We start from the raw sequence: 22,871 nt of genomic DNA on the forward strand, positions 1-22,871 counted from the left end.
TTATTTTGAAAGAAGAACTCCTGTTTGTGAGGACCCTCATTTTAAAATTATTTTCAAATGGTGTTAGTGCCATGGTCACCAACCTGTCAATTGCGATCAACTAGTCAATTTTGGGGACATAACCAGTGAATCGTGAGGCATTCCCCCCCTCCCCCCCAAAAAATTAGCCCATACTGGCACAACCTCCTGGGAAAATGGAAGCAGCACCAGCTTCCTGCGGCATGGGGAGAGAAGTCCCACAGCTGCACGCCAGACCCAGGCTCTCAGGAAGCATGCAGGCTGCTCCTCCCCTCCCCCAAACAGCCGATGTACTTCCTGAAAAACCGGGTCTGGTGCACAGCCAGGGACTTCCTTCCCCCTGCTGCCTGCCTTGAAGGCAGCAGGAAGGCAGCACAGGGAAGGAAGTCATCAGCTGCACGCCAGATCAAATTTCTCAGGAAGCAAGCCAACTGTTTGGGGGAGGGGAGGAGCAGCCCGCATGCTTCTTGAGACACTGGCTCCAGCGCATAGCCCAGCACAAGAAAGTAGGCAGGAGGGGGAAGGAAATCTCTGGCTGCGCACCAGACCCGGCTTTTCGGGAAGCATGCCAGATGATGGGAGGAGCAGTGTGCATCATAGGAGCCCTAGGTACTAGCTGAGCTGCTCCTGTCGCCCCCCTTCCTAGGTCCCCCCCCAGCACCTTGCCCCCGTCCCCAGGCCAGAATCCCACCTGCCCCAGCACCCTTCCCCCTGCCCCAGCCCGTGGCCAGTCTCCCACCAGCACTATGACCCTGCCTCATGGCCAGACCCCTATTCAGCACCCTGCCCCTGTCCAGACCCACACCAGCACCCCACCCCTGCCTCCTGGCCAGATGCCTACTCCCAGCTTTCTTCTTACCCTATTTTCCACCCAGATTCTGCCCCCCCCCCCCCGTATCCCACTCACTGGCAGCCCTGTCCTGCACACTGGATCCCTCATTTTTGGCCCCATTTCAGAGTGTAGAGGGGCCCACAAATTCCACTAACCCTGGAACCCCATAAGAGTTTATCTGGCCTGAGGCCTTGAGCCTCAGTCCTATCTACCCTCCCCCCACATGAAACTGGAGTGCCAAGGCAGTGAGATGTCTCAGTGGGGCCACATCAGTGAGGCCTGGGGAGTTTGAGGTATTTTTTTGCATCTCACTTGTGTGATCCCGACTAATTTTTCTGAGAGTCAGTGACCCCACCCAAAACAGGTTCCCCACCCCTCCCATAAATAAAGACAATTCTGAAACATTTTGTGTTAGATATATTTTATTTAAAAATGAAGCCAGGCCAAGCTCACATCTGGCTGAAGCATAACACTCCTGCAGCCCCACAGCCCCCAAACCTAAGCCCATCATACCCCTGTCCTGAGCCCCTCATCCCCAATCTCCTACATCCCCAGTCTTCTGCCTCAACACTCCTGCACCATCCACATACTGCAAGTCTGTGTCCTGAGCCCATTATACACCCAACCTCCCTGCCCTGAGCCCCACACGCACCCCATCCCAAACTCCTGCACCCCCACAGCCAAAAGCGTGCACTCTGCTCAGGATCCCAAACCTCCTCCTGATCCCAACATTCTCCAGCCTGGAGCCCCCACCATGAACCAACATCCCCTTCTCCATCTCCCCCCCCCCCCCCCAGAACCTGCACCTCTCACACCTTCCCGCACACAAATCCCTCACTCCCACCCCAGAGCCTGCACCTCCTGCCTCAACCCAGTGAGAGTGAGTAAGGGCCGGGCCCAGCAAGTGATGGAGAGGAGGGGAACAGAGGGGGCAGGGCCTCAACGAAGGAGTGCCATGCAAGGTTAGAGTGTTGCTAACTATTAATTATAAATATGCTGAGATTTCCTAAGTATAATCGTTGTGACCACGCACCTCATCAGGAGTTCTGATAATACCTACAGCTCTCTTCTAGAAGAGTGTGGCTAAAACCAAGACGCCCTTGCAGGACCTCTACTTCTTAGGTAAACGGATCCTTTTCTTGAGCAAGGACCGTAGGATTTGGCCTCATTTCAATATTTTATTATGGCAGCTTAACGTTGCTGGAGAACCAACTCCACTATCTTGTAACTACTGAATTCTGTAGCCAAGAGGAAGCTGGGGGAGGGGGAGGAAGAGGAGGAATACTGTAAGCCTGTCCAAATAAAAAGGTTGCTTACAAGTGACACACTATGGCCCAATTTAGGACCAACATGGCTCAATTGTTTCAGCGCAATATGCTTTCAAATAAGATCCATTGTCATTTCTGGAATGTTACTGCATTCCAGCACCAGGCACCTTCCTATATTTGTATATGAAAGCATCTGTTTTTCCAAGGCTCACTTTGTAGGACTCTACTGCTGCTAAGGACCCAAAGCATGTAATGTTGTTGTGCAAGTGTTCAATCTCTACCCCTTTAACTGAAGAGGGAATATTTCTTAGGCTCCCATTTTTCTCCTTGGGATTCAAATCTTTCACCACAGCAGCTCCATTCTCGCCATCACTGGTGATGTTCAAAGATGTGTCGCTTTCAACACAGTTGCTAATGCACCCATCCATGTGTTTGTGGAGATCTTGACTCATAAGTAATACAACTGTCCCTCCGACACGAAGCACTCTGACAATTAAAAACCCCACAAACAAACCATGGTTAGTTATGCATACTTATTAAGCTGTGCATTCTATCTGTGGACTCCTCATGCCCTCGTTACTGTAGAATTTAGACAGTCATTCAAAATAAGAGCTATGATAGTTCTTTGCAAAGGATAAGTCAGTATCTGCCAACCTTCAAGAATCCCAGACACTGAGGCTGCGTCTAGACTGGCAAGTTTTTCCGCAAAAGCAGGTGCTTTTGCGCAAAAACTTGCCAGCTGTCTACACTGGCTGCTTGATTTTGGCACAAAAGCACTGACATTCTACTGCCCGAAATCAGTGCTTCTTGCGCAAATGCTTTGACGTTCCCGTTTTGCACAAAAACATTTCCGGAAAAGGGCTTTTGCCCAGAGGGCCAGTGTAGACCGCTAAAAACCGTGTTGCGCAAAAAAGCCCCGATGGCGAAAATGGCGATCGGGGCTTTCTTGCACAAAACCGCACCTAGATTAGCAAAGACACTTTTCTGCAAAAAGTGCTTTTGCGGAAAAGGGTCCGTGCCAATCTAGACGCTCTTTTCCGCAAATGCTTTTAACAGAAAAACTTTAGACGTAGCCTGACATTTTAGATGCTAAGGCCCTAAATCAATGAAATACTTAAGTACCACTCTTGTTTACTTTCCCCTACAATTAAGTATTTTGATACCAGCATTAATACCTTTCTTTAAAAATGCTCTAAAAATTGTTGTGTATGCCTTTGTTTATTAAATTGTATTTAAAATGTAAAAAAAGCTTATTGTTTTTAAACACATTCTTTATTTTAACAGGCTCTAAATGTGAAAAAACAGACAAGCAGTCCTGGTTTTCCCCATACAAGAAGTGTTAAAAGGGGGCCCCGATCCAAAAGCGCATGGGACATAAAAGAAAGAGGATATGAAAACCTGACAGTTTAACATGAAAGATAGAGTGTACTTTACTATTCTCCTGTTGCAAAAGCATCTTAAGACTCCTAAAGTGTCAACAAAAACAAATCATCCAGAATAATCTGGTATGCGTACGTATTTAGTTATTAGCTTTCTGGGTCCAGTTCACAGAATTACAAACAAGTATAGAGTTTAAATGATACCCTAAGATTTCGAAGATTATATATACCTTTCCATTTCTTGAAGAATATTGGGTAGAAGTTTTATGTCTTTTGTTATCTTGAACTTTTTCCCAAATGGAATGTCAGAAATCACAACATCAACACTTTCTGAAGGTAATGGCAATGCTGCAAAAGAGAGTCAGATTCTTACATTTGGCTATACATAAGAAAGAACAGTGACTGAGTAGCAACCACGGTTCAAGCATATTGGCAACAAGATCCTCACTCCTGTGGAGCGCATAGCCTCGGCATACAGTGTTCAGAGCCCTCCAAGAAACAATAGCTATTCAGGCAATGCAAATGCTCCCTCATAAGGAGTCATGAGCTCAACTCCACTACAGTCCCATTCATTTAATACAATCCACACACCCTGAAAGGTAGGTATGGTGGAGAGAAAGTATATAATTTAGCTTATTAGTCTCCACAAAAATACAGTAACTAGATAAATGTTTCCCTTCTTTGCCTCTGATATGATAGAACCTCCAATCTCTGCAGATAAATTACACTGAAAACTGTCTAAAGAAGTGGTCTAAAAAGAACCGGACACTGGAGAACTGTTTTCCCAAACTGGGTGTCAGACCCCCACAGAGAACTGTGACAGGGTGTCAGTCCCACACTGGCCCTTTAAGGTGTTAAAACCCAGGCCTGGGAGAGGGCTGGAGTCATGAAGCAAGCAGCTGCAGCAGATAGCTGCCAATTAGGGCCCAGCTGTGGGCTGTATAAATAAAGGCTCCAGGAGGGACCCCGGGAGAGACTCACTCTTACTCTGGCTAGGGAGCAGGGGGAATCTAGCTGCCAGGGAAGCTGGAGGCTTCCTGATTTATAGCTGAGCTGGGGAATGTCAGGCAGACCTAAAAACGCTCAAGAGAGATGCCACATGGCACACTTACAGACCTAGAACACAACCCCCGAGAATGTCTTAGCTCCCTTTTTTCATTACTAGAAAGAAACCAATGCTATTAGTTTTGCCTGCCCACAGACAACCCGCCAACCTGAAGCATATTCTCACCAGCAACTACACACCGCACCATAACTAACTCACTCAGGAACCAATCCATGCAACAAACCTCGGTGCCAACTCTGCCCACATATATACACCAGCACAGGACCTAACCAGATCAGCCATATTGTCACTGGCTCATTCTCCTGCACATCTAATAACATAATATACGCCATCATGTGCCAGCAATGCCCCTCTGCTATATACATTGGCCAAACTGGACAGAATAAATGGATACAAATCAGGTATTAGGAATGGCAACATACAAAAACCTGTAGAACACTTCAATCTTCCTGGACACACAATTGCAGATCTAAAGGTAGCCATCCTGCAGCAAAAAAACTTCAGGACCAGACTTCAAAGAGAAACTGCTGAGCTACAGTTCATCTGCAAGTTTGACACAATCAACTCTGGATTAAACAAAGACTGTGAATGGCTAGCTAACTACAAAAGCAGCTTCTCCTCTCTTGGCATTCATACCTCCAGATCAGCTGCTAGAAGTGGGCCTCATCCTCCATGATTGGATCCACCTCGTCATCTCTAGCCTGCATATTTATACCAGCCTCTGGAAACTTCCACTACATGCATCTGACAAAGTGGGTCTTTGCCCACGAAAGCTTATGCTCCAACACTTCGGTTAGTCTATAAAAGTGCCACAGGACTCCTCGCTGCTTTTTCAGATTCAAACTAACACAGCTACCCCTCTGATACTTGAATGCTATTACTGAACTTCAGTCTCATATTCCATTAAAGGCAACAATATAAATGAGGGCATGGTTTAGCTTGTAGAATGTTTATTACTAATAAAAAGATACACCCTGTTTGAGTCTGCAATGCTGGCAGACAGAAAAGTAGTGTTGATTTGCAAGTAAAAACATCGGATCAAGATGTTGTAAAGTCATATTCACTAATTCCATATTTACAAAATAGTTATGCCCTTCAAAATAAATAATTGTTTACAAACAAGTTTTAAAGTGGGAATTGTGGGATAAGATTGCAGGCATTTAATCTGCAAAATTAAGTTGCTCAAATGTACATGTTAAATTGAAGGAAGTGACATTACATAGCTCATATAGAATCTGGTTACAGGCAGGCCTGACTGTAGCCAATTTAATTTTGACCTGCTTGCTTTAAACTGATTCTCCAGATGCCTGAATTTTCTATGCCAGCTCTAAATTTCACTGACGCTATATAAAAAGACTAGTTTCCTGAGAACAGCTTTATCTGTTTCCCAGTATATTCTCCTACCTAGACATATGATAAAACTATTTTGACTATGAACGAAAAACCATTGAATTAATATACCCCGACCAATTACTAAGACACAGCCAGAAGATATCAATTACTTCCTCAAAAAGAACATGGTCTGAGTTCAGAGTACTTCTAATGTTAAGTATCCTAAGCCAAACCGAGTCCTGTGGGGACTCTAAAACCAATCAGGCAAGGAAACATTATAAGGGAAGGACTGCTCTAGGTTACAGTGAAGGTATTTTGGTAACTGCTGTAATGGGTTATCAGTACTGGTAATTCAGGGTAATCCAGATTTGGGTGACCTGGCCATATTAAGTATAATATTATAAAGCAATGCTCTTCTCCTAAAGTTAGCCCATAAAGCTGAGAACAGATAGCATTTTCCAGGAAAAGGTGAGGGTTATTAAATGATAATGATTCTCTAGTTGACTAAAGTTACCGTAGAAAAAATCTGAGTTACAAGATACATATCACAGGAATTTACCTTTGTATTAGTTAACTAGAATTTCTACCTACATGATATGAAATTCCCAGGGGAAAAAGATATTTGATACAAAGTAATAATAGTGATTTGCCAAACCCTGGAAATTAATATCCTTTTATTCAGTTTCTTGACAAAACATAGGAGGGGAAATTTAAAAAAAATCAGCAGTTCACGAACAAAGAAAAGTGTCAACCCTCAACCTACTCATCTATGGACAAGGACTCTCAGTATTCACTCTGTATAGATCCAGAACTCCAGATATAGAGTCCTCAACACATGCCTGGTTATTCTAAATTACATTCATATATTACCTACTACAGATGCTTTAAGTAACTCAATTTTATCCATCAGGCCTGAAGCCTTAATGTTTTCATGTGCACCTTCTAGCTGTGAATCATTTATATCAGCACCCAAGTATTGTACATTCTGTGGGGAGGAAAAAGGAGAATTGTTTATTATGCAGAACACCACACAATACCAATTACTTATACATTTAAGAATACAGGTTGTTCAAAGGCAAGACCACTGGATGAGGTTCAGTGATGCAGTTCTTACAGGAGCAGAATATAACAAAGTCGAGAGAGAAAAGGTACAAAAGTGGCTTTAAGTTTTCCAATTCCGGGCTGCTCTAGGGAACAGTAAAGTACTTAGCACTCAGGGCGTTCTAAAACAGCTGGACTCCAAATACCTATAAGCAGCTGCACTACTCAGAACCTTGCAGTGCATTGCTCTGACACATCATCCCTGACATAGCCTCTGCTCTGGGGTATGCACTTTATGACAGCCTGCAGCTGTCTTCCTCCATTTTTGCACTAGGAGAATAATCGCAACGGTTGTTCTTCGAGCTGTGTTGCTCCCGTCCATTCCACTTAGGGGTGCGCACACCGTGTGCACGGACTGTTGGAGAGTTTTCTCTTAGCTGCCAGGGCAGGGGGAGCCCCCTGGATTGGCACCACTATATCGATGCATATATACCCCCTGCTGGCTCTCCACCCCCTCAGGTTCCTCCTTGCTGGAGCCTTCCGATGCAGGGGAGGCGGGATGTGAACACCACATCTCGAAGAACAAGTTACCAAAATAATTAACTGTTTTCCTTCGAGTGCTTGCTTGTGTCCATTGCACTTAGGCTCTGACCCCACCTCCTGGGGTTAGCTTTGGAGTCATCTATCGAGAGATGGACTGCGACACAGCCCTACTGCTGCATAATGGCGTAACGATCTGCAAACATGTGCACCGACGACCAGGTAGCTGCTCTGCAAATCTCTACGATGGGCACCTGAGCTACAAAAGCCATAGAAGACACTTGGGCTCTCGCAGAACAAGCCATAATGGGCGGAGCCAGAACCTGCGCCGGCTTGTAGCACGCTTTGATCGAAGCTGTGGTCCAGGATGAAATACACAGGGCTGACAGGGTGGCCCTTCATCCTGTCCACTATAGATCAAAGGGGACTCTCTAAATAAAAGGCTAAAGCACATCTCACGTCAAGAGTGCGTAAAACCTGCTCTGTCCCAGAGCTGTGGGGCTTGGGGTAAAAAACAAGAAAAATATCCTGGTGAACATGGAAGAAAGAAACCACCTTGGGCAAAAAGGGAGGGTGGGAGCGCAGCCTGACCTTACCCTTAAAAAAGGCTGTGTACGGAGAGTCCACCAACAGGGCCCTTAGTTCCAACTCTCGCCTGTCCGAAGTAATGGCCACCAGGAAGGACACATTCCAGGAAAGGTGCAGAAGGGAGCCTGTTGCTAACAGCTCAAAAGGGGGGGGGACCCATGAGCTTTGTGAGAACCACATTTAGGTCCCAGGAGGGCAAGGGTTCACGTACCTAGGGGTAGAGCCTATCCAACCCCTTAAGAAAACGGTGCACCATGGAATCTGAAAAAATGATCCTGCCACTAGAGCCCAAATGGAAGGCCGAGATGGCTGCTAGGTGCACTTGAACGGAGGAAGGAGCCAGGCCCTGAAACCTGAGCCCCAGGAGCCAATCCAAGACTGCAGGTACAGGGGCCTCCATAGGGAAGAATCCCTCGCAGTCTGACCAGAGGATGAAGCGTTTCCACTTCCTCAGGTAAGGGGACCAAGCAGAAGGCTTATGGCTTCCCGAGAACTGCCTGGCCCTGCTCCAAAGCCTGCTGGACTCCTGAGAGATTAGTCTGGGCACGGGGGGGAGGGCTAGAGGGCGAGAAGGTCCAGGAACCAATGCTGACAAAGCCAGGCCAGGGCTATCAGGATTACGGAGACCTGAAATTCCCTGACCCTGAGGATCACCCTATGGATCAGGGGGAAGGGGGTAAAAGCATACATTAGAGCCTGAGGCCAAGGGATCATGCCAGCATCCCCCAGAGACCCTGGGCTGTGGTTGACTAGGGAGCAAAAACAAGGGCACTTCCTATTGCTGTGGGTCGTGAACAGGTCCAGGTGGAAATAGGGCTACATCCACCCTGAAGGACCACTTGAGAAAACTTTTCTTTGAGAAAGCAACCAGACTAATGGAATAACTGGGAAGAAAGTTACTCACCCGTGCAGTAATATCTGTTCTTCAAGATGTGTCCCCCCCCCCCCGTGGGTGCTTCACGACAGGTGTCGGGCTCGTCCTGGCGCCACAGCTCGGAGAGTTTTCCTTAGCAGTAGCCCACACCAGACCGCGCATACGCAGATGCCACCTCGCACCGTTCACGCCCTTTCTTTGGAGCGCAGTCCGGCCCGCCAGTTCCCCCTAGCCAGAACTATCTGAACAGAGGAGGCGCTCGCCGGATTCCGTCTGCAGCCATGGACGGTTAGGAAGAACTGGTGGGCTGGACCGCACTTCACAGAAAGGGCACGAACAGCACGAGGCAGCATTGCACATGCATGGTCCGGCAGAGGCTACTGCTTAGGAAAGCTCTCTGAGCTGCAGCGCTGGGACGAGCCCGACACCTGTACTGGGGCACCCACGGGGACACTACTCAACAAAGAAGCAACAGATATGGTATATCTAGACTTTAATAAGGCATATGATACAATCTCACATGACCCTCGCATTAACAAACCTTAAATACAATCTCAATGGGGATACAGTACTCTAAGATGGGTGCATAACCATTCCCAGAGAGTAGTTCTCAATGGTTCACAGTCATGCTGGACGGATATCATGCAGGCCTGGGCAAAATACAACCCACACGCAGGATCTGGCCCAGCAAGCCACTGGATCCAGCCCGCAGACACACCAGGGAGCCCCAGACAGGCTTCCTGCTTGCCTTGCCCCATCCACACACCACTCAGAAGTGGCTGCCAGGCCGTTTCTCTTTCACAATTGGGAGCCAGGAGGGAAAGGCTTCATGAGCCGTCCCAGTCCCAGCACAATCCCATTGGCCAGTTTCCGGCCAATGGAAGCTCCTGTTTCAAAAAACAGGCAGCACACAAAACAGGCCCCCTCCTGCTGTACACATGCACAGGGCCCCTGCAGCCTGTGCAGGGGCAGGGCAGGCAGGCTGGCTGCCTGAGAACTCTGCTGGGCTGCTGGCCAGGAGTCACCCAGGTAAGTCTCCCTGCCAGAGTCTGCCTCTGGTACTTCTGACCCTCCCTCCCCCTATCCTCTGCCTCCACACTCCTGCCACTCCTACCCCACATACCCCAAAACCCCCTGCCCTCCTCCTGCACCCATACTCCCCCCAGATCTAACACCCCAATCCTCTGCCCCGGGTGACAACTCCCTCCTGCCCTACATCCCAACCCAAACCTCCACCCCCTCCTGTACCCCAATTCCCTGCCCCAGAACACAGCCCAAATCCCAGCACCCCACCCAAACCCTACACCCCAGGTTCCTGTCCCAGGCTCACAACTGCCTCCTTCACCCAAACTCCCTCTCAGACCCCACTCTCCCTCCTGCACCCCAATCCCTTATCCCAGACTCCACACTTCCTCCATTAAAATCATGGAAGAGTACGGCCCTCAACCACTTCCCAAAATCTTGGAGCTGCCCAGATGTACTTAGCCCCCTCATAAAAATGATTGGCCACCCCGACATGAGGGGGGTTCCACAGAAAACAAATGCCCCACAGCCGCGTTTCTGCACCATGTGTGGACAAGCAGGGGAATTGCTCGGGGGCTCCCTGCTGCATCCGCAGCCGGATTGTTTTGTCCAGGCCTGCTTTAGCACCAGCGCAGCCAAGATGAGGCTTGAGCTTCAGAAGAGCAATATCTGGCTCCCTCATGAGCTGTATTCGGCTCATGAGCCATAGGTTGCCGACCCCGATCTAGGTGGTGCTCTGTTCTGCTGTGAGTAGAGGGGACTGGACTTCATGACCTCTCCAGGTTCCTTCCAGTTCTAATATTCTGTTTTACAAATATAATATGAATGATTGCAATTCTCTCTCGGAAACATCCTACTTATGATTATTGTAGAACTTACAGGCCATTCTTTCGCAGCTTCTAAGAGGATTGTTCCTAATCCACACATGGGATCTAACACAAATGCACCAACCTATAAACAAACAAACATATTGAATATTTCTGCACATTTAAGAGCAATAATTTATTCTTCTAAAGCTAGCTATTTGGGTGAGATTCAGCACTGCAGCTAATACAAATTGAGTATCATATTCAAAGCAAAATGACTGAGTTATCTTCTGTGACAGAGTCTGACCCTGGAACACGATGAATGCCCACAAATTCTCACCAGTGTCAATGAGAAGTGACAAAAATCAGCACTTTGCAAGATCAGACTTACCACAAGACGTCAGAAATATAAGAGTCAGCGAGATACCCTCAACTACATTTTCTGAAATCTAATGTTGGTGTGTTGGTTAGAGGGCAGGTGCTTTTAGAGAAAACTATATAATGTTCCTCTAAAAAGCATCTGCAAGGCCATCTCTGCCACTAACTGACTCATGAAATTCTCAGCTCTCTGAACAACAGAAACTATCATTATGCTACTATTGATCGTCAGTAGGTCTCAAACTGTGGGTCGGGACCCCATTGTAATGACTTGCTGAGGTCAGGAGCTAAAGCTCAGCCACCTTACCCAGAGTGGAATCCCTCAGACTCTCTCCCCTCCCCCCGGCAACAAGGCTAGGAACTTTGGTACCTCTTCCTGGGGTTGTGAAATAATTTTTGCTGCCAGAAGGGGATAGCGGTGCAATAAAGTTTGAAAAACCCTGATGAGTGTTTGCTTACACTAATTTCAGCAAGAGATGCCATAGCCCACGCTATAGTAGATCGGAGTCCTGCAGTTTGGATATATTCTCTGGTCGCCAATGGAAGTCTGTGAACAAAGGGTAGATACCAAACTAAAACTTTGCACATAAGTAGAAATTCCAAAATAATGACTCTGTAAAAATGCAAACAGTCATGCATAAAATCATAATAGTCTCATTCATGGGAATGCAATAGACAAGGATAATTCAGTGAGGGGATGACTTGTTGCTCTCAACTTTTGAAAATCAAGTCACCAATTTAGGTGCCTAACTTTAGGCTGCTCTTTTGGATATTTAGAACATAAGAACGGCCATACTGGGTCAGACCAAAGATCCATCTAGCCCAGTATCCTGTCTGCTGACAGTGGCCAGCACCAGGTGCCCCGGAGAGGGTGGACCGAAAACAGTGATCAAGCGATTTGTTTTCTGCCATCCCTCTCCAGCCTCTGACAGACAGAGGCCAAGGACACCATTTTATCCCCTGGCTAATAGCCTTTTATGGACCTAACCTCCATGAAATTATCTAGCTTCTCTTTAAACTCTATTATAGTCCTAGCCTTCACAGCCTCCTCTGGCAAGGAGTCCCATAGGTTGACTACACGCTCTGTGAAGAAGAACTTTCTTTTATTAGTTTTAAACCTGCTACCCATTAATTTCATTTGGTGTCCTCTAGTTCTTTTATTTAGGGAACTAATAAATAACTTTTCTTTATCAGCCCTCTCCACACCACTCATGATTTTATATACCGCTATCATATCCCCCCTCAGTCTCCTCTTTTCTAAACTGAAAAGTCCCAGTCGCTTTAACCTCTCCTCATATGGGTTATTTTTCCCCGATGTGCATTACTTTACACTTATCCACATTAAAATTCATTTGCCATTTTGTTGCCCAATCACTCAGTTTGGGGAGATCTTCTTGGAGTCCCTCACAGTCTGCTTCTGTCTTAACTATCCTAAACAGTTTGGTATCATCTGCAAACTTTACTACCTCCCTGCTCACCCCTTTCTCCTGATCACTTATGAATAAGTTGAAAAGGATTGTTCCCAGGACTGACTCTTGGGGGACACCACTAGTTACCCCTCTCCAATCTGAAAATGTACCATTTATTCCTACCCTTTGTTTCCTGTCTTTTAACCAGTTCTCAATCCAAGAAAGGACCTTCCCTCTTATCCCATGGCCATGTAATTTACACAAGAGCCTTTGGTGAGGGACCTTGTCAAAGGCTTTCTGAAAATCCAAGTATACTATATCTACTGGATCCCCCTTGTCCGCATGTTTGTTAACCCCTTCAAAGAACTCTAACAGATTAGTAAGACAGGATTTCCCTTCACAGAAACCATGTTGACTTTTGTCCAACAAATTGTGTTCTTCTACATGCTTCACAATTTTATTCTTTACTATTGTTTTGACTAATTTGCCCGGTACTGAAGTTAGACTTACCGGTCTGTAATTGCCAGGATCGCCTCTAGAGCCCTTTTTAAATATTGGTGTCACGTTGGCTACCTTCTAGTCACTAGGTACGGAAGCCGATTTAAAGGATAGGTTACAAACCACAGATAATAGCTCAGCAATTGCCCATTTGAGTTCTTTTAGAACCCTTGGATGATTGCCATCCGGTCCCGGAGATTTGTTAACATTAAGTTTTTCTATTTGTTCCAAAACCTCCTCTAATGACACTTCAATCCGGGACAGTTCCTCAGATTCATCACCCACAAAGGACGGTGCAGATTCGGGAATCTCCCCAGCGTCTTCAGCCGTGAAGACTGAAGCAAAGAAATCATTTAGTTTCTCCGCAATGGCTTTATCGTCCTTGATTGCTCCTTTTGTAGCTCAATCATCTAGGGGACCCACAGGTTTTTTAGCAGGCTTTCTGCTTCTAATGTACTTAAAAAACCATTTTGTTATTTCTTTTTGAGTTTCTGGCTAACTGTTCCTCAAAATCTTTTTTTGCTTTTCTTATTACATTTTTACACTTGATTTGACAGTGTTTATGTTCCTTTCTATTTATCTCACTAGGATTGGACTTCCACTTCTTAAAAGATACCTTTTTGTCCCTCACTGCTTCTTTTACATGGTGGTTAAGCCACGGTGACTCTTTTTTAGGTCTCTTGCTATGTTTTTTAATTTGGGGTATACATTTAAGTTGGGCCTCTATTATGGTGTCTTTAAAAAGTTTCCATGCAGCTTTCAGGGATTTGGCTCTAGTCACTGTGCCTTTTAATTTCTGTTTAACTAACTTCCTCATTTTTGTGTAATTCCCCTTTTTGAAATTAAATGCCAGGGTGCTGGACTGCTGAGGTGTTCTTCCCACCACAGGAATGTTGAATGTTATTATATTATGGTCACTATTCCCAAGCGGTCCTGTAACAGTTATTTCCTGGACCTGATCCTGTGCTCCACTCAGGACTAAATCAAGAATTGCCTCTCCCCTTGTGGGTTCCTGCACCAGCTGCTCCAAGAAGCAGCCATTTAAGCCATTGAGAAATTTTATCTCCGCTTCTCTTCCTGAGGTGACATGTATCCAGTCAATATGGGGGTAATTAAAATCCTCCATTATTAGAGTTCTTTATTTTGGTAGCCTCTCTAATCTCCCTCAGCATTTTAATGTCAGTATCGCTGTCCTGGTCAGGTGGTCGGTAATATATCCCTACTGCTAATTTCTTATTATTGGAGCATGGAATTACTATCCATAGCAATTCTATTGAACATGTTGATTCACTTAATATTTTTATTTCATTTGATTCTACATTATCTTTCACATACAGTGCCACTCCGCCACTCACCCGGCCTGCTCTATCCTTTCGATATATTTTATATCCTGGTATGATTGTGTCCCACAGATTTTCCTCATTCCACCAGGTTTCAGTGATGCCTATTATTATCAATCTCCTCATTTAATACGAGGTACTCTAATTCACCCATCTTATTAGTCAGACTCCTAGCATTTGTGTAGAAGCATTTTAATAATTTGCCACTGCTTATTTGTCTGCCCTTCCCTGATGCATTGGATTCCTTTGTATGCGGTTGTTTGTCTGCTCTGGCCCAGGCCAAGACTTTTAAGTCATCTCTAGACAGATGTACAATAGCCCAAAGGAGACAAAAAAATTATTTACAGTAGCTGCCAGTACTCATTTATAAAATAAGAATACGTTATAGGACTGCTGTTTGTGAATTTGGTGATAAAAATGTTTACCTGAAGACAGGAATCCCCACCACTGAGTAAATGTCATTTAGATGTACAAAGAGCTGAAATGGGAAAAAAAGGTACATTAAAAAGGTAGCCAGCATCTAAGTTAATATGGCGGCAGTTATAAGAAATTGAGGCCAGTGTTTTATATTATTCAAGGAACATTCTTGGACACTAAAACTTCCTCCCAACTTCACCAGCAGGTTTTGCAGGAATTGGATTCCTCCAAAAGGCCAAAACAAAGCACAACTGCTTAGAGCTTGGACTCTGAAAGCCTTGAAGTAATTTAGGAGTACAAATCCCCAAGCCTTTTAATGGGACTTGTGTTCCTAAGCCAGTGCAGTATTTTTGAAAGCCTCATCCTTAGAACTGCATGTCACAAGGGCCCCCAGTCTTTATGAAAACTGGTTTATGAATATGAATAAGCTGAATATGCTTTAAATAAAATACCTCATGTAACAATTGTAAAAGGTCTGATCTGCTGAACGTGTGTATATAGTAATATGTAGCCAGCTAACTCACGGGATTGTACATCCCTAGTAACAAGTTTCTTCGTGGATTACAACTAGGTGGCATTTGTTTGATTTAATTTGGTATTTTACTTTGATTTGACTCTCTCACTTGCAACCACTTAAAACCAAAGTATAAAAAATAGGATTTGAGTGGTTGCAAGTGAAAATAGTCTGCTCAAAGTAAGTTACTCAATTCAAATGAAAACATATTTAGTTCTTATTCACTAACAAACTTACTGCAGGCAGATTCTTACCCTAAAGAGCTGTTCTTATTTCAGGCACAATCTTCAAGACAAAGACCAACTCTTTTGTTCGGACATGGGTCTCTTTCAAATTCTGTGTGTCCTTTTAGAGTGTGCCAGGCATCTTCCCAGGCTGGAGGTGGCCATATCTGTGTTGCCTCAATCACCCCCATGTGCTCTGATTACTTCTCAGAAGCCTCTTGCTGCGGGACAAGCCCAAAAAAGAAACCAACAGAACACCACTGACCATCACCTACAGTCCTCAGCTAAAACCTCTCCAACGCATCATCAGTGATCTACAACCCATCCTGGGCAACGATCCCTCACTTTCACAGGCCTCGGGAGGCAGGCCAGTCCTCGCCCACAGACAACCCGCCAACCTGAAGCATATTCTCACTAGCAACTACACACCGCACCATAATAACTCGAACTCAGGAACCAATCCATGCCACAAACCTCCGTGCCAACTCTGCCCACACATCTACACCAGCACAGGACCTAACCAGATCAGCCACACCATCACTGGCTCATTCACCTGCACATCTACCAATGTAATATACGCCATCATGTGCCAGCAATGCCCTTCTGCTATATACATTGGCCAAACTGGACAGAATCAACAGACAAATCAGATATTAGGAATGGAAATATACAAAAACCTGTAGAACACTACTTCAATCTCCCTGGACACACAATAGGAGATTTAAAGGTAGCCATCCTGCAGCAAAAAAACTTCAGGACCAGATTTCAGAGAGAAACTGCTGAGCTGCAGTTCATCTGCAAATCTGACACCATCAGCTCAGAATTAAACAGAGACTGAATGGCTAGCCAATTACAAAAGCAGTTTCTCCTCTCTTGGTGTTCACACCTCCAGATCAGCTGCTAAAAGTGGGCCCCATCCTCCCTGATTGAATTTACCTCATTATCTCTAGCCTGATTCTTGCCTACATATTTATACCTGCATCTGACAAATTGGGTCTTTGCCCATGAAAGCTTATGCTCCAATACATCTGTTAGTCTATAAGGTGCTACAGGACTCCTTGTTGCTTTTGCAGATCCAGACTAACACAGCTACCCCTCTGATACTTCTCAGATTATGTCACTACAGAGAAACAAGAAGGGGGCAAGACAGGGGGACCAGGCTACCCACTGACTCCACTGGATTCCGACTCAGGGATTTATCAGTGTCCAATCACCCACCAAGCTACCTCAAACTGTATTTTCCATTTGGTCACTTTCTACCTCTCTGAAGTGTCAATTTGGTACACAATTGGAGGCTTCACAGACTCTCCTTGGTCTGGTTTTAGTCAGCCAGCCTCTCTTAGGGCTTCCAAATCCCCAAGAGGTGTGTGCAAGTGGGCGGGGGAGGGGAAGACACGACACACGAAGGGACTAAGATGGATTCAGACCATGCTGGTAGAGCAACTTGCACAAAGCTGTTGTCATTCTTGGCACAGCTCAGATCAGCCTTGCTTTTTGGAGCCATGTGCTGTCTACTCTCTTCACCCCCGTCCTGGCAACCAGTGTCCTTTTAAAGTGTTCCTGCCCTGCCCCTGTTGAGCCCAGGCCCAGCCCTAGTTCAGAGGTGGGCCTGTAGACACAAACATTCTAAAACCATATGAAAAGAAAAGTCACATCAAATCAGCACTTGACAGTGTCAAGATCATAATTCAGTTAACCAACCATTACCTCTAAATCAGGGTTTCTCAAATCTGCTTTCCACCCGAACTGTTTCATTAGAGTTATTCCAAGTACTTTTCCGACCTCCTGGAAAAACAAAGACCACGGTCACTGAAAGCCACTCAGATGGAAAGGAATCTGACCATTACAAATGACAAAAAACAGTTACATTAACCCTTAAAGCAAGGGTGGGCAAGAGGCAGCTAGAAGGCCAGATTTGGTCCACCAAGCCACCAGATCTGATGCATGGCTGCCTCATTGGGATCTCTAAACACAGGGCAGCTGCAGCCACTTTAAATGCGGCTCCTCTATGCTGAGCACGAGGCTTTGTGCTCTGTCTCCCCGCAAAAAAGTCTCTTAGCTCCCGCTGGCCAGTTTCCACCAAATAAGAGCTGAGAAATTTTGCAGGCAGCAGGGGCAGCCAATGAAGCTTCCTCCCGCCTTTCCTCTTCCCCCCCACCGCCCAAGCAGAGCCACTTGCGAATGTAGCCTTTGGGTTTCTGCAGGACTGCTGTCTAGGAGCCACCTAAGTAAATGTCTCCCAGCCAGAGCCTGCCTCTGGCACCCTCCCTCTCCCCAACTGTCTGCCCCAGGCCACCAAACCCTCTGTACCCCTTTCCTCCAGGTCACAATTCCCTCCCAGACCCTGCACCCCTTCCTAATCCCCCAGGCCAGAATCCTGTCCTGATCTATACTCTGCACTCCAAGCCATGCCCCAGATCATAAACCCCTCCTTCACCCAAACTCCCTTTCAGACTCCATGCTCCCTCCTGTACCCAAGCTCCCTGCCCCAAGCTCCTTTCTGCACCCAACCTCTGTCCCAGACCCCACATCCTCTCACTAGAAATGCGGCCCTTGACCTCTTGCCAAAAATCTTGGAATGGCACCCTATTAAAAATTATTGCCCATCCCTGCCTTAAAGAATTCACAAGCAATTTATAGTGTAATGTGACATCAGCCAGCCCGTTTCTATACATATATATAAAAAAAATCATCAAAAGTTGTCCTAATATCACAACTAAAATTTAACAATTCGATTTCAGCTCTTATTCTGCTCTTAAAATATAGTTACGTAAGTGTAATTGGTGAGAGAATTCTTCCTCAATCTGCGAGCCCTGTAAACTTCACCTACTGTGAGACAAGCTAATTTTCATAGAATCATAGAATACTAGGACTGGAAGGGACCTTGAGAGGTCATCGAGTCCAGTCTCCTGCCCTCATGGCAGGACCAATTTTTTTCCTTCATCATGAGGGGTGTGTCTAGACTACAGGGTTTTGTCGACAAAACTATACCTGTGTCCACACTGCCTTTGAGTTATGTCGATATAATGTCGACAAAACTCAGCAGTTTTGTCAACGTATGTAAACCTCATTCTACGAGGAATAACGCCTTTTGTTGATAGAGTTCTGTCGATAGAAGGCATTATTGCATCTACACTGCCCTTTGCATCCACACTGTTATGTCGACAAAGCGGCTTGCTTTGTCGACAGAACTGGATGTAGTCTAGACGCTCTTTGTCGAAAGAAGCTTTGTCGACAGTATCTGTCGACAAAACCCTGTAGTCTAGACATACCCCAAGAGACTCTGTATGCCAAATTAAACCCCTGCAAAGGGAACATTTACAGTTCATTCTCACTTTAGAAAGATTGCAGATTTTAAAAAATACTCCTTTTATTTAAAATGTGCAATAAATTTAAGTCTGCCCACTAGAGAGTTGCTTTGCAACCCTCTATTATTTTCAATGTGTGCATAGTTTTACATCAATGTAATTGTTCAAACTACCATCAGTTAGAAGAATTAATGTAACTCAGCTGTGTTAGTTATATATAGAGCTAACAGGAACAGAAAGTAGTAAGATGCCCACTTAAGTAACAAACCAGATGATTCTAGGGTTACAATAAAACCATCAAGTATGGATGTGCTTTTGCACCTTTTTTTTTTAAAGAAATTATGAATTGTTAGATAACTAGCTTCCTTCCTTACCCATAAATATCAAATCACTGACTAATTTCTTCTCAATATCTATATGGCGCATACAATTGAAGCGACCTTTAGTTTTTCTGAATATATTTGGAAGATCTTAGTATTGAAAAAAGTCTCCATGTTTATAACACCCAACTGGAGCCAGTCATTTCTACAAACTTTGTATAATAATTCAAAGAAAATGGTGTTCATTGCTTCACAGGTGTTTAGCAGTTCTCCTACCGAGAGGTACTTTATATCAAACATAAGGCAAGCTGTATATTAAGGCCGTTTTCTAGACAAAATTAAGGTTTCATGACTGACTTGGACTCAGATTTATAGAATCCAAGGGCAGAAGGAATCACTGTGATCATCTAGTCTGACCTCCTGTATAACAAAAAGCAGCCACAGAAGTTCCTTAATATAATTCCTAGAGCACATCATTTAGAAAAATGCTCCATCTTGATTGTAAAAGTTGTCAACGAGGTATGTACAATCCCATTTAATTCAGCTATTCATTTGAAAAGTTGTTTTGCCCTAAAAATGCCCTGAAACAGGCAATAATGTGTGTTTCTTCTCAACTTTATCTAACTTAACCATGAATAATCAGCATTTAGAAATTATTATTGAGCTGCTTACTAACCAAACACATATAATTGATTATATAATTATGATTTAGTTACTAGGTATTTCATGATTTACATTTCATTACATCCTTCGGGCATTTTGATTGATCATACCTGTGAAGTAAATACTTTTGCAATTGCTCCACTACAGCGACAAGAAACTCTGAAACTGCGGTTATTGCTTTCAACTGATTTATCTAATCTACTTTCAGGTGTCTCTTTTAGAAAAGTTTTGCTTTCAGTCAACAAATCCATGTTATTGTTTGTTTCTAAAACCATATTCGTCTTTTGCTCTTCAACATCAAAAATTGTCTTTATTTGTTCGGTCTTCTGTTTTTTTGTTACAATATTTATCTCTTCTGATTTTCTTTTAAGGGATTCTGGATGTCCTTTACAGAGGTTTCCTTGTTTGACCTTATTTCCATGAAGATGTTTCCAAATGGAAATAATATCCAGCCAATGTCCGGGGTCCTCAATTACAAGTTTTTGAATTTCATGAAATACTTTTCCTAAAAAAGATATGAGCTTAGTTTATTCTGTGTTAACATTTTAATGAACACTATTCATTCTTATTAATCGATGTGAAAGCCTTACCAAAAAAAAAAATTACCGATTTATTTTCATGAATAAATAAACTGTACTGTTGCTCAGGGCTTCTACATAGTCACACAAGACCAAAATCAGCACAATGAATAAGGTTAGGATCATTATAGTTTCCACCCAAATTCTCCTATAGCAAAAACTCTTAAAACATTTCATACAAAAGGCATTTAAGACAATAGGTGTTAAAGAGAATTATTAACTTCTTAAATTTGTGAATTCATTAACTCCCAAGGCACCAGTAGTGACTGAATCGAAGTATTGTACTGTATTTGCAATTCTCATCTGATTTGGTTATGGCTGATGTTAACTGAATCGTATCCTGCTTTGTCCCCAGCCTTGCTCCTCCCTCTGCTCAGATACTTAAAGAGATCTTCATGTTGATGGGCCAATTTTTGGAGCTAGCTCATGGCTGGGAAGCCAGCATAGTTTAATAATGCTGGAAGGGCACAACAAATGGGGTTCCACAGGGGTCTGTTTTGGAACCGGTTCTGTTCAGTATCTTCATCAATGATCTAGATGATGGAATAGAGATTACGGTTATTAAGGTTACAGATAATACCAAGCTGGGAGGGGTTGCAACTGCTTTGGAAAATAGGGTCAAAATTCAAAATGATCTGGACAAACCAGAGAAATGGTCTGAGGTAAACAGGATGAAGTTTAATAAGGACAAATGCAAAGTGCTCCACTTAGGAAGGAACAATCAGTTTCACACAGAATGGGAAGTGATCGTCTAGGAAAGAGTACTGCTCAAAGGGATTTAGGGGTCATAGTGGACAAGTTAAACATGATTCAACAGTGTGACACCGTTGCAAAAAAGCAAACATAATTCTGGGATGCATTAACAGGAGTGTGGTGAGCAAGACACGAGAAGTCATTCTTCTGCTCTGCTTTGTGCTGATAAGGCTGGACACCACATTTCAAGAAAGATTTGGAAAAACTGGAGAAGGTCCAGAGAAGAGCAACAAAAATGATTAAAGGTCAGTTGCCCCTATTGTTAAATAAGGATATTGCTTATTCAGCTTTATAAGGCATTCGGAAAAGCTGCTCTGCTATGAAGAGCAGCCAAAGTTAAATCTGTTTCCCCATGTAATGCAGAAATATGTATCCATGAACTAACTTTTTAAGTTACATTTTACTCTTGTTAACAATGCAGAGCCAACCCATTTACAGAAGCAGGAACTAGAGTATATTCCTTCCTTTGCATTAGCAACAGAACTATTCACTAAACAGAAAAGCCAAATTGGTGTTTGCTGTGGTTAAGTATGGCAATAAAGGGTACGTCTACAGTGCACAGAGGCATCCTGAAATAGCTACCCCGCATCTACACAAGCCACCCATTATTTCAAAATAACGGGTGCGCTATTGCAGCATCCCGGTAAACCTCTTTGCACGGGGGTTAAGGGATGGCTCGAAATAGTGCGTTATTTCAAAATATGGCACGGTGTAGATGTGCCAAATTTCAAAATAGTTTCAAAATAAGATGGGCAATTTGCATATCTTATTTCGAGTTTAGGGTGCTGTGTAGACACACCCAAAGTCTACAAAGGTGTAAGTAAATAGTTAGTCCTCAAAACCTGACAATTAGGTAAGAAGGAAAGACCCGAACTGTAAATAAATAAATATGTGATTAACTTGAAGTACATGAGTAGACCTATTGACTTCACTAGAGTAAAACACTGAGAAACTGAATGTTGGAAAAATAAAACTAGGACAAGTATTATGATCTTCAGTTTTCCTCAGTACACAGATGAAAATAGATAGGTATCTCTTTTCTTTTTTTAAACTTTAGATCCAGGGATAAATTTGATCCTTCATGAAAAGTTTTAGAATAATTTTCTAACTCCTAATCTAATTTTATCACCACTACTTTCATCTGATTCTAATCTTCTGACTCAGATACTTATAACATTTGAAACTTCACATCACAAATAATCCACCTCAATTTAATAGAAAGCCTTTCACATTCTTAGTTGATAAGGACTACACCTACAAAAAAAATGAGGAATCCTGTTACGTGTTGTAATTTTTTGCATACCGTAACAGTTATCTTTCAGGAGTAGACAAGTACTTCCATGTCCTTAGAGAAAAAGGTGATTATGTCTTATTGCTTATGACATTTTAAAATAATGATGGAATTATTTTCCTAATCAGATTTCAACCAGAGTTCATAATATTTTGTGTAGAAAGAAGAGGAAAAATAATAAACAGTACCTTTATTTCTGGAGAGACAAATTGGAGCATGTTTTTTCAGTAACAAAAATAATCTTTCTCCAGACTTCAGCTTCTTCAATTTACACAACTCAGAATTGGTAGTAAAGAAGACTTTTCCTGAAAGATACTCCACCTAACACACAGAAGAAAAGTCTAAAAAATAGTCTCTAAATTTGGTTTAGGCTCACCAAAAGAAACGTACCATGTGGCTGCACACCATCAC

The 22,871-nt window shown here is 43.8% G+C and overlaps 1 protein-coding gene across 2 annotated transcripts in view; it reads right to left on the reverse strand.

Moving 5' to 3' along the window:
• Nucleotides 1-1,254: 1,254 nt before the first annotated feature.
• The window catches only part of THUMPD2 (THUMP domain 2 tRNA and snRNA guanosine methyltransferase), a 31,777-nt gene continuing 10,160 nt past the window's right edge, over nucleotides 1,255-22,871 (reverse strand). The window contains exons 2-10 of one of the 2 annotated variants that reach the window (XM_075914836.2): nucleotides 22,649-22,781; nucleotides 19,949-20,343; nucleotides 17,255-17,332; nucleotides 14,818-14,870; nucleotides 11,605-11,692; nucleotides 10,841-10,912; nucleotides 6,766-6,880; nucleotides 3,728-3,845; nucleotides 1,255-2,604 (exon numbers count right to left, since the gene is read on the reverse strand). In XM_075914836.2, the coding sequence (XP_075770951.2) occupies nucleotides 2,262-2,604; nucleotides 3,728-3,845; nucleotides 6,766-6,880; nucleotides 10,841-10,912; nucleotides 11,605-11,692; nucleotides 14,818-14,870; nucleotides 17,255-17,332; nucleotides 19,949-20,343; nucleotides 22,649-22,781 (1,395 nt within the window). In that variant the 3' untranslated portion in view covers nucleotides 1,255-2,261. The remainder of the gene's footprint in view (nucleotides 2,605-3,727; nucleotides 3,846-6,765; nucleotides 6,881-10,840; nucleotides 10,913-11,604; nucleotides 11,693-14,817; nucleotides 14,871-17,254; nucleotides 17,333-19,948; nucleotides 20,344-22,648; nucleotides 22,782-22,871) is intronic. The other variant, XM_075914838.2, reaches the window with a different exon arrangement.

Source organism: Pelodiscus sinensis, chromosome 30, assembly GCF_052426305.1.
Source record: "Pelodiscus sinensis isolate ZL-2025 chromosome 30, ASM5242630v1, whole genome shotgun sequence".
Lineage (NCBI taxonomy): Eukaryota > Metazoa > Chordata > Testudines > Trionychidae > Pelodiscus > Pelodiscus sinensis.